The 14,844-nt window shown below is 35.7% G+C and overlaps 1 protein-coding gene across 1 annotated transcript; it reads left to right on the top strand.

Annotated features, from left to right (window-relative positions):
• Positions 1-7,569: 7,569 nt before the first annotated feature.
• On the top strand, positions 7,570-12,734 carry PDZD8 (PDZ domain containing 8; the record flags this gene model as incomplete). Its single annotated transcript, XM_009574981.1, has 2 exons — positions 7,570-7,732; positions 10,540-12,734. Coding segments are annotated over 2 exons (2,358 nt in total), but the record flags the coding sequence as incomplete, so codon positions are not given.
• Positions 12,735-14,844: the final 2,110 nt, after the last annotated feature.

Below are 14,844 nucleotides of genomic sequence, written 5' to 3'. Positions count from 1 at the left end.
ATTGAAAGTTTTATTCATATATATATAAAAAAAATATTTTTTAAATGTTTATATTTATAAATTAAGTTATTTTGAAAAAACAAACAAACCCACCACCACCCCCCTACTGCCCATTCTAGTGTATCTAGAACAAATACATGTTCATTCAACATATTTGCCTAATATATTTTGGCAAGATATTAAAAAAAATTTGGGGGAGGGAAGGGGGGAACAAATCAACATGTTTGAAATTAACTGAATCAATGTAAACCTGGGAATGGGGGGAAAATACATGAAAATTTTCAACCAAGTCTGATATTAAAGGTGTATGTTTCTTTGGTACGGAGGAAGCATCACATAGCAAGAAAGAGTATGTTAATTACTGTTGTAGAAGTCTTGATACAGATTTTGGAAAGTAACAATTTAGATTTTAAGATTTAGCTTCAATTATGGAAACAAAAGTCAGATTTTTATTCAAGCAATCTTAGGAAACACATTTTATGAACGATTTGAAAAAATTAATCCAGGAAACTAATTTGTAAATGTGTTTCCTAGTATATGTTGGTTTCTTAGAATACAGTATTGCTTCTAGCTGTGATGTATACTGATGTTTTAAATAGCCAGTATATAATCTTTTGCATTAGATTACCTTCAACCTTTTTCTTAATAGTGGCTTGTAATTGATGCCTATTTCTAGAGGGGAGGAAAATAAATACGAAAAAGAGTCAATTTTCTATGTAGAGTTAATTTTATTACAGAGATTATTTCCTTTCTTTTCATTGTTTGTCACATTCAACAGTCTAGTTATTCTATAAATATTACTGTAGCTTTTGATTTTTTTCTTTTTTTTTTTTAATCTTCTGTCAGCATGTTTTCACATGTCTGAACCTGCTAAAGGAAATACAAAGATTAAGGAGATGGAAGCACATGTCCAATTTTAGGTAGCCAATTCCCGGGTTTGTTCTTCTTGGGTCTATATCTGGTTTTGCAGTTTGCGTATTTGAATGCATACTAACCAGGGAGTCACTTGGGAATCCCAGCCTATTTAACAAGTTTATGAACCAAATTTTTAATGGATTTCTGTGCAACTGTGTGAGTGTACGTATGTATCAATACACTATGTATGTATAAGACATAGTAGTGAACACATAATGGATAGTCAATACATACTTTATTGACTACTGAACTAATTAAGCATCCCAAGAACAAGGCTAGCTCTCAAATACTAAGAAAACTTTCTCCTCTTTCTGTTGTTGGGAGTTTCCTCGATGCCTGGGAAATTAAAGTGTTTCTGTCATCACGGGTTCCTTGGTCAAGGTCTACATCAGACACTTTCTGTGCAAGATTGTTTTCTTGACAGTTTCCCCAGAGCACTTCAGGGGTTACCCTGCCACGCGGTCAAGAGGACTGGAGAATAGGTTGGGAAAGGCTTGTGCTGCTCTGGCCCCGTAGTTTTGGGCTTCGGTGCTGTGCCACAAAGAGAAGAAAAACATCTACTTCTTCTCTAAAGCATAGATGGAAATCCTCTCAGAACATAAAAAAAAATTCCTTTTTTTCCTTTGAGTCTAGTGTTACTAAGGAGTGTATCATGAGACTGGCGATACCTGTTTCCTTTCACTGTCTCCTCTAGCCTGTATAAATAATATAGCAATCACTTCACGGTGCAGGTCATATACAATGACTGCATTCAATAATAGGGTTGAAAAAAACAATAATGTTAAAGCCCATATTTTAGAGATATATGCCAAAAACCTTTTTTTAATAATACAAATATCTGAGTCTTCAGAATAGGAGGAATTACTTCCTAGTCTTGTACTTTAATGGGTGGTTTTTTTTTTTTACATGAAATATTCCTTCCTTTCCTCTCAGCATGCAGGATCGTCTAGGAGAACGTAATACTTTACAGGCATATTCATAGGCATTATCTCTTCTTTTCCCCCAAAACACATTAGATCATACCTTGCAAGAATACCTAAGATCCACTGTAGTAACTCAGATGGAATGGAAAAAAATAAGGTTTTTATCTACCGTACAGCACTGACATGGTGCCAATTTGTGATATATACAACGTGTTACATTAACACTGATAGGGAATAAGAAATAGTTGTAAAAATATTATTCCTTAGTTGATGTAAAGTCAATGAAATAAGATTTCTTATATGTACTTGGGTGATCAAGCTATTTTTAGCATGTATTCAAAAGAATGTGATATGATTACTAAATTTTAATAAAGCTTTATTATGTTAATGCTTACAAATAGTTAAGCAAATATGGAATATTAGTTACAGAGTAAAATTAAGCTTTCAAAAAACAATTTCCTTTGTAGTTCCTGAAAAGAAGTAATTTGGTTTAAAAGCAAAAGTCTTATGGTCTAATTATCATGCTGTGGCTTAATTTTGTGACTTTTTATTTTTGTATGCATCTAATAGTTTTTATAGTTTAGCTGAATGATGTTGCACTACTAGTAAGAGGTTGTCATACATACTTTTCCAGATGTTGTAATCTCCATATTTATTGCTGGACATTATTTATTATGTCTTGTCTTAAAAAATTCTGAATGGAGGTGCTATATCTAATGTTAACTTACATTGTAGTTACGAGACTACAGTATTACTGATGACATTCTTACCTCTGTATTCAAAAATAACCTAACTTTGTAGGTACAGTTTTGGAAGCAGATAGTAAATGAGATGGCATCACATTTATCTGTTGCCTATAAGAGGGATGTTTATTTATCATCCCTTTGTATTTGCAAATTCTTTCAGACTGATAATTTAATGAAGCGTTTGAAGATTAAAACTGCATCCTGTACTGACAGTCACGTAAATATTGGCCATTTAAATGGTATTAGCAAGCTATAAACTTCTGAATGATCACTGTGTAGCTGTGGAGTTCAGTATCAGTACGTTAAAAAAGGTTGGAAAAATTGATTTTTCACTGACATCCAACATCTGCTAGGCTATCAGAACAACAAGGGTGAGGTAAGGAAAGGCTATGAGACACAACATAGTTTTCTGCTGCATTGTATTTCCAGAGCATACTTCCAATATTGAACTGAAAGTAGTGGTGAGGTTATGCTCTGCAGTGGCTCATACACTGATGCATGTCAATGAACTAAAGCCTGTACTGTGAAATCAATGCTTATAGACTTTGTCCTGTAAAAGTCAGGCATTCACAGCCCCACATCAAAATGTTTTATTAATTTTAAAGTGAATGGACATCTTGTGTTCTCTTCTTGTTTTGTTTTGTTTTTTTTCTTGAATAATAAAACACTAAGGAAATTACTTCTTTTCATTTTTTCCCAAGATAGTAATTCCTGTTTTGTTGCATCTTAATCTCAACAAGTATTTCATAAATAGTCTGGCGGTTGCTTACCTTTTTTTAAAAAGGTACATTTTCTAAGTTCTGTGACAGAGTTTAACTCTAACTCTTTCAATATAAATTACTCTGAATGTATGCCTGTCACTAACAAGCAAGTAGTATTATCTGCTTTGTCTTGCTCCTTGTTTAAGTAACTACTAAGGTTTGCAGGTAGTAGTAAAACAGAGCTATTGATAAGATCAAATTAAAATAAATTTGCTTTAGTATGGTATAGCTGGTTGGTTAAAATTTCCCTTCTAGGCACAGCTGTTAATTTTTCTCCCTTGCAGCAAGCTTCCTTGATAATAAATGTCCTTTCATTATCAGCAATTTTCTTCTAACCTTTGTGTCATTTAGCTGATTTTTGTCATTCTTATGTTTCATGTTCCAGTAGATCTTTGGCTCTTCACATTTATTATCAAGTTTTAATTTGAGGGAGAGGCAGAAAGGCATAAAGTAGCTGTGCTGGGTATACGAAGATGCTTGGTTTTGTGAGTGTACTTACTGGGGTGGGGGGTGTTTGAGAGCTTGAAACAGTGTTTACCTGCACTGCAGCTAGCATGAGATGCTGGTGGTATTACCATTTGGTGAAACTTGAAGTTGCCAGAAAGAAAAATCAAGGAAACTATTCATCTGGTTTGGGCTGATAAATAAAACCAGTTTACTTTGTGAGAAAGCTTGTGACTGTGCCAAAGTTAATAAAAAGTTGAGATGAACTTTGCTTGTTATGTTCAAAGGCGCTCTCCTTCCAAAAACAGCTTTCCATCAGATACTGCTGGAATATTGGAAGTCTCCTCACCATCAGTGAGTCATACGCACTATAATCTGCGGTCAGTGTCCCTGCATGGGAGCCAAATGTTCAGAGATACCTAAGTGTCTTTGGTCCCAGCTGTCCCTCATTTCTTTTATGTGGTCTTGCCCTGGGGGAGGAGGGAAGGGTGAAATGCTGGGAATCACCTCAGAGGTTTCTAGTCTTTTACAGTAGAGAATATTTTCATTGTTAAGTCATCCACTACTGAGATCTGCTCAAAGTAGTCTTGGATTCAAAGGAAGCTCAAGAGGATGAGGGTCTGTACTGACAAACTGTAAGAAAGCTTTTGGTAACTTTTTTTTTTCCTTTCTGCTGTCTAATTATGCCCTTTCCCTATATCAGCTCATCAGGCAGTTTGCCCTGATTGCAAGTACTAACAGTGGTTAGAGGTCATTGCTGCCTTTCTTCAAAATGCCAGATGTTGCAGTACCAGCTCTTGTTTTCCTTCTGACATTCTCTTTCAAATAAGGCTTGTTGCTTTCTGAAGAACGGGTCTTTAGAAATCCTGTCACTTCTTTGTGCCCCTTTTTGAATGGATGACTGTAAAAGAAAGCAGATTTGTATGAGGTAACTCCTGTAAAAGTGTTAAGATGGCCAGCTTCCTTCAGGAGTTGGATTTTTTTTTTTTCTGATCAGCTCAAAGACTGATTGCACGAGAGTTATCTCATGTTGCAAACAAACTTACAGCAATGTTTTTTCTGCAGTGATGCAAAACTAACAGACTATCTGACTTGGATGAGCCAACACTTTAAAACATCTTGTCTTATTAATTAACTCCAGTTCTGGGCATTAAGATCCAGAACTAATGTAAGATTTCAGAAGAAACTGTATATCCTCAAAACAGAGGTATCCCTAAAGGAGTGTAGTTAAATGGCCAGAATAACTTAGTGTTAAAAGGAAAATCATCCTGGTTTGTGGTGTGGTTTTTTTTTTTTTCTTCCACCATTCTATCTAAGCATCCATTTCTTTCCTGAAATTCTCTCACTAAAGAGCTTCATACTTCAGTGGACTAACAAAAATGAGGGCAAAAAATTATTATAGTTTGCTTTTCAGTCCTTTGTAATATTCATGTTTGTCAGCGTTCCTTAAGTGGGAGTTTACTTTCTGATCTTCATTATGATAGTTTTGTTATCTATTCAAACACAAGGATTTGGAAATCTTTTTCCAACCTTAATCATTTAGAGCAAGACTTTCAAAGGAACCATCATAGGAAAATTAGACTCTGTGGTAAATCTCAGAAATAATGGTCTCCTCATTGTTTGATAGTAATATGCAGAGCTACATAGCATAGGGGAGTGATTTTTGGAAAGAGTTTTTATTGCAGGTTTGCATGCCGCCACAGTGAATTCATGTCATTTGTGTTTTTGACAGTTAAAATATTCAATTAGTGTTGTTTGAAATTATAGTAATGGTTTATGTTGTTTCCATACAGCACATGCATCATTTGTGAATTGCTAACTTAAAGCCATATTATATATATAAAAATACAGGACTAAAGCAGAAGAGTAATTCATTTCTTTAAAAAGAGTTTCTCTTTTCTTCCACAGGTATTTCTAATACTTTTTCTTTGTTTCTTAACACTTAAGAGTTTGTTTAATTTTTTAAAATTTAATTATGTGTCAGAGTTTCTTTGGTGTATATGGGAACGGCCTTAATTAAAACAAACAAACAAACAAAAAACAACCAAAAAACCTTACCACAGTTGTTTCTGTAGGCAACTATTTACTTGTTTGCATTATAGAAGAACCTGGAATCTTGGAAGTGCAATTAAGCTTACATACATTACTGGATATTCACAGCTGACATTAACAAAGTTTGAGAGAAAATACTATCTTTAAGTGACTGTGGGAAATGCAGAAAATTAGTGACAAAGCTTAGAAAGTTAATGCAAGTCTGCTTCTTCAAACTCAATGATGTTCTTAAGCAAACTGTTAAGTAGTGTAGCATTTTTATTTCTGTAAAGAACTGAACAACAATTAACAAAAAACCAAGATGTGGTGCTATTAAGATTATAGGAAAGGAGTGAAAGCCATGCAGCCAAGGAGAGAGTCATGTACTGAAGTTAAGTAATCCACTTCGTCTGTGGAAAGCCATTGTACAAAACTAAGCAAACAAACACATCCTATCAAAAGAGGAGGATCAACTCCAGACAGTTCAAACATTGACAATTGAATAGCAACAGAGTAAATGCAGAAGGATGGAGGAGAAGACTGTCTACCTAAACTCAGTAAATTGAAACCAAATAGAAAATTTCCTATGGAGGTTTTCTACAAACAATGTCTGTCTCTCTCTTCTTGGGAATCCAAAAACCAAATTAAATTTCTGTCCTTGGAGCTGAAACATAGACTATGAGTTCCCCTTTCAAATAGACAGAATATACTTTGGTGAAATGATAGTAGACAGTCATTTGAAACAGTGCAGAAGGAATGTGCTTTAGGAGGAAAAAAAAAAGTATATTTTAAAATTCATTAAGGACAGTCTTTATTAAGAAAAAAGTTGTCAAATATCTCAGACACTGAGGTATGTAAACAATTAACCACTACCTAGATATATTCTTCGATGGGGACTTCCAAATTATAAGAGATGTGTGCGTGAGTGTGGGATGAAACTCTACTACAGAGATTGCACCTCAGTCTTTTTTTTTTTTTAAGAATAAGATATTTGAGATTATTGAGTTAAATTTTATCTAGTATTTATCTTGCAAGATAAATATGAGGGAAGGGTTCTGAGTCTTTGAAGAAACTTCTTAGGCTATTGTTAATTTAGATTTGTTCTAAATATGCTTTAGCAATGTCTAAGTACATAATAGTTTTCTCACTCTAAACACATTTTTGTATAGACTACTGAAGAGCTACTCACATTAACAGGTTTTTTAACACAAATATGGTATATTCAAAGTGATACCTAGATTGGTGATTGATTGGCTCCTTTTAATAAAACTTCTTCCCAATAAAATGGATGATGAGGTTGTGTTTAGTTGTAGCTTTTGTTAGGACTGGGGCTTTTTGTGAAGATGAGCCATGTATTGCCTTTTTCTGCTGATTTGTATTTGCATAGGTTAGCTCAGTATTGTTATTAATTGTATATAAACTATTGAGCAGATGTGTACACACATACACTTATTTTTATGTATATATTTATTTTGCTGACAATTCCTTCCACTGCTCTCTAGTTTTGGCATATTTAGCTCTTCAGAACTGGTGACATCTGGTTCCATCTTTCTCCAAAGGTGTAAACTGGATTGGCAGACAGTTAATCTATTATGTGATAATCTGCTTAAAGAAGTCAATGGATGTCCTAATGTAATTTTTTTATTAATATCAGTTGTATGGTTTTATTTAAACCATCATTAGTAACCATGAATCCTTGCAGTCAACTTAATCGACATTACTCTTAACTTTTAAATTCTTTCTCTCTAGGCAGAACTAGTGAAAGGGAACCTGCAAAGTGTTGGGCTCACGCTCCGGCTTGTGCAGTCCAAGGAGGAAGATGCAGGGCATGTTGTCATTGAAACTGTAACTCCAAACTCACCTGCTGCAGCTGCTGATCTACAGAGGGGAGACAGACTTCTAGCAATTGGCAGTGAGTAATATGTCAGCTTTCAAAATAAGTGTTGTCTTGCAAACTGGGAGGATATGGCTGCATACAGTTCAACTAGACTGCCTTTCTCAATAGTTACTGTTATGCCTGGCACTCATAATAAAAAATAACATTTATGGCCACTTAAGGTTATCATTCACTTGATTTGTTTTCTTGCATATTTATTTACTTTTTGCTAGGTAAAAGCCAAAATAAAGTTGAATAAACATTTTAATGTAAATAGGTTCTAACTGCTCTAATAGGGATGCTGTGAGGTTTGCTACTTAGTTTCTTCCAGTGATGTTATAAAATGTGCTTAGTCTACAAAGAAAACGATAACATTTTACATCTTAGGCCTGCATACTCAGCTTTGAATCTAAAGGTACTAAATAGAGTATTGAACAAGTAGTATAAACATATTTTTGACTAACAGAGTAATTGCCTGAAATGTCAAAATGACCCAAGAAGATCTGCTGAGTATTAGATAGTGTTTTTGTACTTTTAGTATCAATTTTTGTCAGCTCTGACATGTAGGAGCCTAAGTATTATTTAGAAATCTATTCTGAAGTTCTCGTATTTGAAGACTTTGGCCAACTTGTAACTGGCAGGTAAGTGCTGCGTTGAGGCAAAAGTTACCCTTGACCTTTGCGCGGGGAGGGCACTGTGGTTTTGTTTTTTTAATAAAGATTTTGTTGAAATCCCTGGGCATTATGAAGTGGATTGATACTAGTTTATATTCCACAATTTTAAATTAGACCATCTACAGATATAGCTTGAATATTTCTGTTTTATATGGACCCCGTCACCTACAGAGAACTAGATCATAATCATAAAACATAATCAGAAACTGATACTGGAAATCTTTTGGCTTAAAACTTGATAATTGTGAGGAACCTACAGAATATGGCAGTGGACAGAAGGATAAATAAACCATTAACAAGAACAGTGGCTAATCAACTTAGTGGAAGGAGCAGATAGGAACCTGTTTATGATCGTTAAGAAATAATGCAATGTTTTCTATTTTACTGGATGTTGTGGGACTAAATAAAACATTATGGAATAGGAATCATATGTAGCTTAGTATAAAGTTGTTGGGATTTGTATACTATGCAGGGATTTATAAAGACTGAAAAGGAGTGGGAATATTACTGTATATTAATAACATTTTAGAAATAAGTGAGGGCACCACTGATGAAATAGAATGTAAACTGAAAATGGTAAAAGACATTCTGTTAGGGTTATATTGTGAATTTGGAGATTATCTCCATCATGTCCTTGGTACAGAAAGAAATGCAGAAAGAACTGCATAATTGAGCTATACATAGTATCCCAGGTATGCCTGCATGTGACAGCACACACGTTTCTTCTCCAAACATTAACTGTATAAATAAGAGGTAAAGTAACTTTATATTTGGTTCTGCTAAGACATTAAGATACTATAGAAGAATTAGTGTGGTAAAATACTATGAAGATAGAACTTTATACATTTACGACATGAACTACTTAAACTCCCTGCTAGCACAGTCGCATTAATTTTAAGTTTTTACCTGACAGATTTTACAGACCAGAGCTTAAGCACTACAACGAGTTACTGTGATTAGGTACTGCCTAAATCCCCATTGCATTGCTCCAGTGATTTAAAAGGGTTTTGAGTTGCTTCGAACAGGCAATTGATGATTGCTCTAGAACAAGGGAAAAGTCATTTTTACATGACCCCCTGCATGACTTTACTTGGCCTGTGTACTCATTAAGATGATTTAGTTTGCGTGTAATTTGTTGAATCTTACCATAGGCTGGAGATACTGTCAAATGGCTCTGAAAGTTCTGATATTTTCATAGAATCATTAAGGTTGGAAAAGACCTCTAGGATAATCGAGTCCAACCATCAACCCAACACCACCATGCCCACTAAACCATGTCCCTAAGCGCCTCCAGGGATGGTGACTCCACTGCTTCCCTGGGCAGCCTGTTCCAAGGCCTGACCACTCTTTCAGTAAAGAAGTTTTTCCTAATGTCCAATCTAAACCTCCCCTGGCGCAACTCGAGGCCGTTTCCTCTCGTCCTATCGCTAGTTACTTGGGAGAAGAGACCAACATCCACCTTGCTACAACCTCCTTTCAGGTAGTTGTAGAGCATGATAAAGTCTCCCCTCAGCCTCCTCTTCTCCAGACTAAACAGCCCCAGTTCCCTCAGCCGCTCCTCATAAGACTTGTGCTCCAGACCCTTCACCAGCTTCGTTGCCCTTCTCTGGACATGCTTCAGCACCTCAATGTCCTTCCTCTAGTGAGGGGCCCAAAATTGAACACAGTATTCGAGGTGATGAGAAAGATGATTCAGTTCATTGTTCAGCCACGCTGAGAATGTAGCATCATGCCTATATTTTGTTAACATATTGGAACTATTTTCTTTGTTAGCCTGCTTCTGTTTTAATTATAACTGTATTTAAAGATACCCATCTCTTTTGAATCCTTTGTTAAATGCCTGCCGCTGAAAAGTCCAAACTTAGTAAGACCAAGGTTAAAAATGTTAGCATATAAAATCACCACTACTGTATAAGATTACAGCATTAATAACAAACACCAAAATGGAGTATTTATGTTCATATCTTTTCCAGCTCCTGAAGTGATGCATTTATATGAATAAAATGGAAAGGATCCATCTGTTACATTTCAATCTCTTCTGTCATAATTGACTTCCTCTGTTAGTGAGCAAACAGTATTATTACCACTATTAAAGATCTCAACATGTTTGTTGACTATTTAGATTGTTATAATAATTAAAATTTAACAATATCTGTCTTTTTTTAATAGGTGTTAAAATCACATCAACTGTCCAAGTGTTGAAGCTTATTAGACAGGCTGGGGACAGAGTTTTAGTCTTTTATGAAAGGCCTGTTGGGTATAATCAGCATGGTTCAGCACTGCAGGATGGATTTGGACAATTGGAAGACACTGCTTTCTTGACACAGCCAGAAGATGACCAAGCTAGTTTATCAGCTGATGTTGATAACAGAGATTTTGATTCAGAATTTGAGGACTTAGCTTGTGAATCACCTGACCAAAAAGAAGATATGCCAACAACTCCGAGTCCCAAACGCTCAGTAGTAATACTTGCTGCTAAACCACTTGGAACTATATCTCCAATTCTGAATCGAAAACTACATTTAGGAAGTTACCAGACAACATCAAAAACGCAACAAAAAGATGGAGCTAAAGTGGCAACACCCAAAACTAATGAGGGTTCAGATGCATCACAGCAATCAGGTAAACAATCACAAGGATCCAGTACTAAGCCTCCTGTGCCACCCAGGCCACAAAGCAAGCTCATTTTGCCTACTGGTGAAACTCAAAATCTGTTAGAAACTGGAGGTGTATCTTCTGAAAAACCAGAGAGGCCACCTCCACCTACAAATAACGGAGATAAATGTACAGAGAAGGTAGTAAAGAATAATGATCAAATAGAAGACCCAACGGTATCAAAAGTAATAACAGCACCAAAACAAGATACATTAAAAGATGGACTTTCAGAAAATTCACGTAATTACAAAGATATTGGAGATGATCATCAAACATGGGAATCGCCAGAAGTTCCTTATAAAACCCGGCAAGGCCGATGGCCAAGGACGAGAACATCCTCCTGTCTATTTGAAGTAGAAGGATACCATAAGTACCTTAATGTTGCACTGTGGTGCAGAGACCCTTTCAAAGCAGGTGGTTTTATCTGCTTAGGATATGCAAGCATAAAACTTGAAGAAATTGCTTTAGATTGTATAGCTACATCCTCAATGGAATATATTAGAACATTTAAACTGGATGCTCCTACACCTAAAGCAGCAGTCACTAGAACAGCATTGCGGAATTTGACAACCCATAAGGGGTTCAATGAAAAATTTTGTTATGGCGATGTAACTTTACATTTCAAGTATTTAAAAGAAGGTGAAATAGATGATTCAAATTTACTCCTGGAGAAAGAAAGGGAATGTCACTTGGAAGAAGAAGCTCGGGCACTTCAGAAAGAAGATCCTTACTTGGGACAAATTGTTCTTACAGAGAACAAGCATAACTTTCAAGATACTCAGTTTCAGAATCCAACTTGGTGTGATTATTGCAAAAAGAAAGTATGGACTAAAGCGGCTTCACAGTGCATGCTCTGTGCTTATGTTTGCCATAAAAAATGTCAAGAAAAATGTCTAACTGAGACACCCTTTTGTGTAGGAGCTGAAAAGCGACTTGATCGAACTGTGGGAGGTTGTAGAGCAGAAGGACAGGAAGCTCCCCAAGCTCCCTCTCGTGTTGATTCAGAATCTAAATCTGTTAACAGAACTACAGGTTTGACCAGGCATATCATCAATACAAGCACCCGTTTGTTAAACCTCCGTCAAGTCCCCAAAGCTCGCCTTTCTGAGCAAGGAACAGAGGTGGTAGAACCTTCGCCAAAGCACACACCAAATACTTCTGATAATGAGAGTAGCGATACTGAAATCAGTGGGCCAAGCAGTCCTTCAAAACGTGCAGCAGGCACTGGGATAAAGTTGGTCCGAAAGGAGGGTGGTCTAGATGACAGTGTCTTCATTGCCGTTAAAGAAATTGGACGTGATCTCTACAGAAGTTTACCCACAGAGGAGCGTTTTCAGAAATTAGAATTTATGTTGGATAAGCTGCAGAATGAAATAGACCAGGAGCTGGAAAATAATAATTCACTTGTTAAAGAAGAAAAAGAGACAACCGATGCAAGGAAAAAAGCCTTGATTTCTGCTGCGCTGGCTAAGTCGGGTGAAAGACTGCAGGCCCTTACGCTGCTGATGATCCACTACAGAGCAGGCATTGAGGATATAGAGTCTTTGGAGAACATGTCATTAGAGCGGCAGTCCAAAAGACTGATTAAAGATTCAGAGGAACCCAGCGTAGCAGAAGAAATGGATAACGAAGATGTCAATCTGACAGAGGCGCCAACATTCAACATCATAGTGGAAGAACCAGTTGATCCACCTCAATCAGTAGACTGATATTTACATGTTTAGCCTTTGAAGGAATGGACTAAAAGAATACTTTGCACTTAATTAGAAACACACACAAATCAAATTAAAACACTGGTATAATGTACATGTCCTGCTTCTCCACAGTTATTTGCCTGTGTAAGAGTATGGCTAATAATGGTTCTTCTCCAGCTACAGCACCATCATTTTGTTAAACTGGCTGGTTAAAACTACATTTGGGGGTTTATATTGGAAATTTATTTTTAATAACTTATTTTTATTTTTTCTAATTATGTAACCTTACCATTTCACTTTAATGTGTGTGGTGTCCTTAATGTATTACTTCCCCCCTGCCCCCCCCCCTTTTTTTTTTTTGAGCTAGTGTTTTCAACAGGAAACTGGCAGGATTTTGAAAATGTTTAGTTTCCATTGTATGATGAAAAAATTATAAGCTTGTTGCATGCCTAAGCTGATGACTGACACAGAAGTCACTGAGGGACCAGGCTTTAAAATGTTGATCACAGTTATTTTTGCCAAACGTATCATGAAAGCAAACAAAAGGTCTTGCATTTTGTCTGTAATTAATATTTACTAAAGTTAACATTGCATATAATTTGTTTCTCCTATTTTTGTTAAATACGAGAACTTTCCATAGTTTGTAATTAACATGAAATAGAGTAATGCTATGCTTAAAAAAAATCCTCCTTAGAACTTTGGGCTAAGTATCCTGATTGAATTATACTAGATATCGAAGTACATACCAGTATCTCATTTAATTGGGAATATTTTTGAGATAAGAGGCTGGTTGCCTTCCAGAACAAAATTATATATTTAAATGTTGTTGTATTATCTGATAACCTGATAAAGGAAAATTGTTCTTCTCAAGAGTTGGAGGTTTCATTGCATTCTATGAAAAAGCATGTAATGACGGTTTAAGTAATTTTTAAAAAATTAATATTTTGCTGCAGACACTATCTTGTCATTTCAGAAAGCTTAAGGTACAAAATACTTTACAAAATAGCTAAATGTGTTCTCTCTCAACACTTTTGAGTAATCATGTAGTGGTAAGTTGCATTCAGCTTCTCAGAAGAGACTGAGAGTCTGAGCAGGAGGATCACCTTTGTCAGAAAAATGTCTTGTAGTGTGTATAACATTTTTAATTGAGTCAAAATAAAATAAGTGAGACCAGTAGAGATGAGGAAGAATTGCAGCCAGCAGCTTTTGAAAAGAACTTTCTGGTCTTGTGCTATGTGTAAACTGTGGATCTTAGCATCACCTGGCTAAGGCTGTTGTTCTTATTTATTTCCTGTAAACATGGCTTTGTTTCATCTTCTGTGTATAGAAATGCCGTATAAAATATCATCTTTATTTTATGTACCGTGTTACGTACTGGTATCATTATCACTGGTAGTAGGAAAAAAAATGCCTTTGTGGAAATGCAGTTGAGTCTAAGATGATAAAATAACTCATTTAAATTTTCAGGCAGTCTGTAATGTACCTCTCCATTAAATTTGTTTCTCAGTTTATTTTGTGATGGGCAAAATTAAGAAGCAATGGTTTTCATAGATGGAAAAGCATACTTGTACTTCTAAACAAAACGGTTACTTCCACTCATGCAACTACTTGCACTTTTTTGAGAGTTCTGGGCAGTTGATACTTACTTAGTTGATGTATGGAAAACACTATCCATGCTAAAATAGGCATGTGACACACTTCTAAAATTAAGCTTCAGCAAATAACTGCACAAAATTAGCTTCCCTTATTGACTAGAAGTTATCTAACCTATACTTGCTTGAGATGCATATTAGGACTTCCTCACTCCATTTTCTCAGTGGCTTACCATTGGTGGTGATCTGCATTCAATCTCCATCAGTGTTTGCTCTTACGGACTATTACAGAGGTTTTCAAATATATGCAAGTACTTCATTTAAACCCTGGTACACATGAAGGAGCTGTGAAAACAATGCGAATACTGATTTAAAAAATGCATTCAAGGTTTTAAATTGACTTGTGTAATACAGTGGGTAAGAAAAGCTGGATACAGTTTTCCTCGTATAGTATTGCTAATGATGATTGTAAGAGATAAATTAAACGTAGTGCAATATTTTTAAATATACTGAATGGGAAAAGGGCAAAATAG

The sequence above is a fragment of the Fulmarus glacialis genome, unplaced genomic scaffold (genome assembly GCF_000690835.1).
Source record: "Fulmarus glacialis isolate BGI_N327 unplaced genomic scaffold, ASM69083v1 scaffold40723, whole genome shotgun sequence".
NCBI lineage: Eukaryota > Metazoa > Chordata > Aves > Procellariiformes > Procellariidae > Fulmarus > Fulmarus glacialis.
This window is presented reverse-complemented; position numbering and strand designations above follow the sequence as displayed.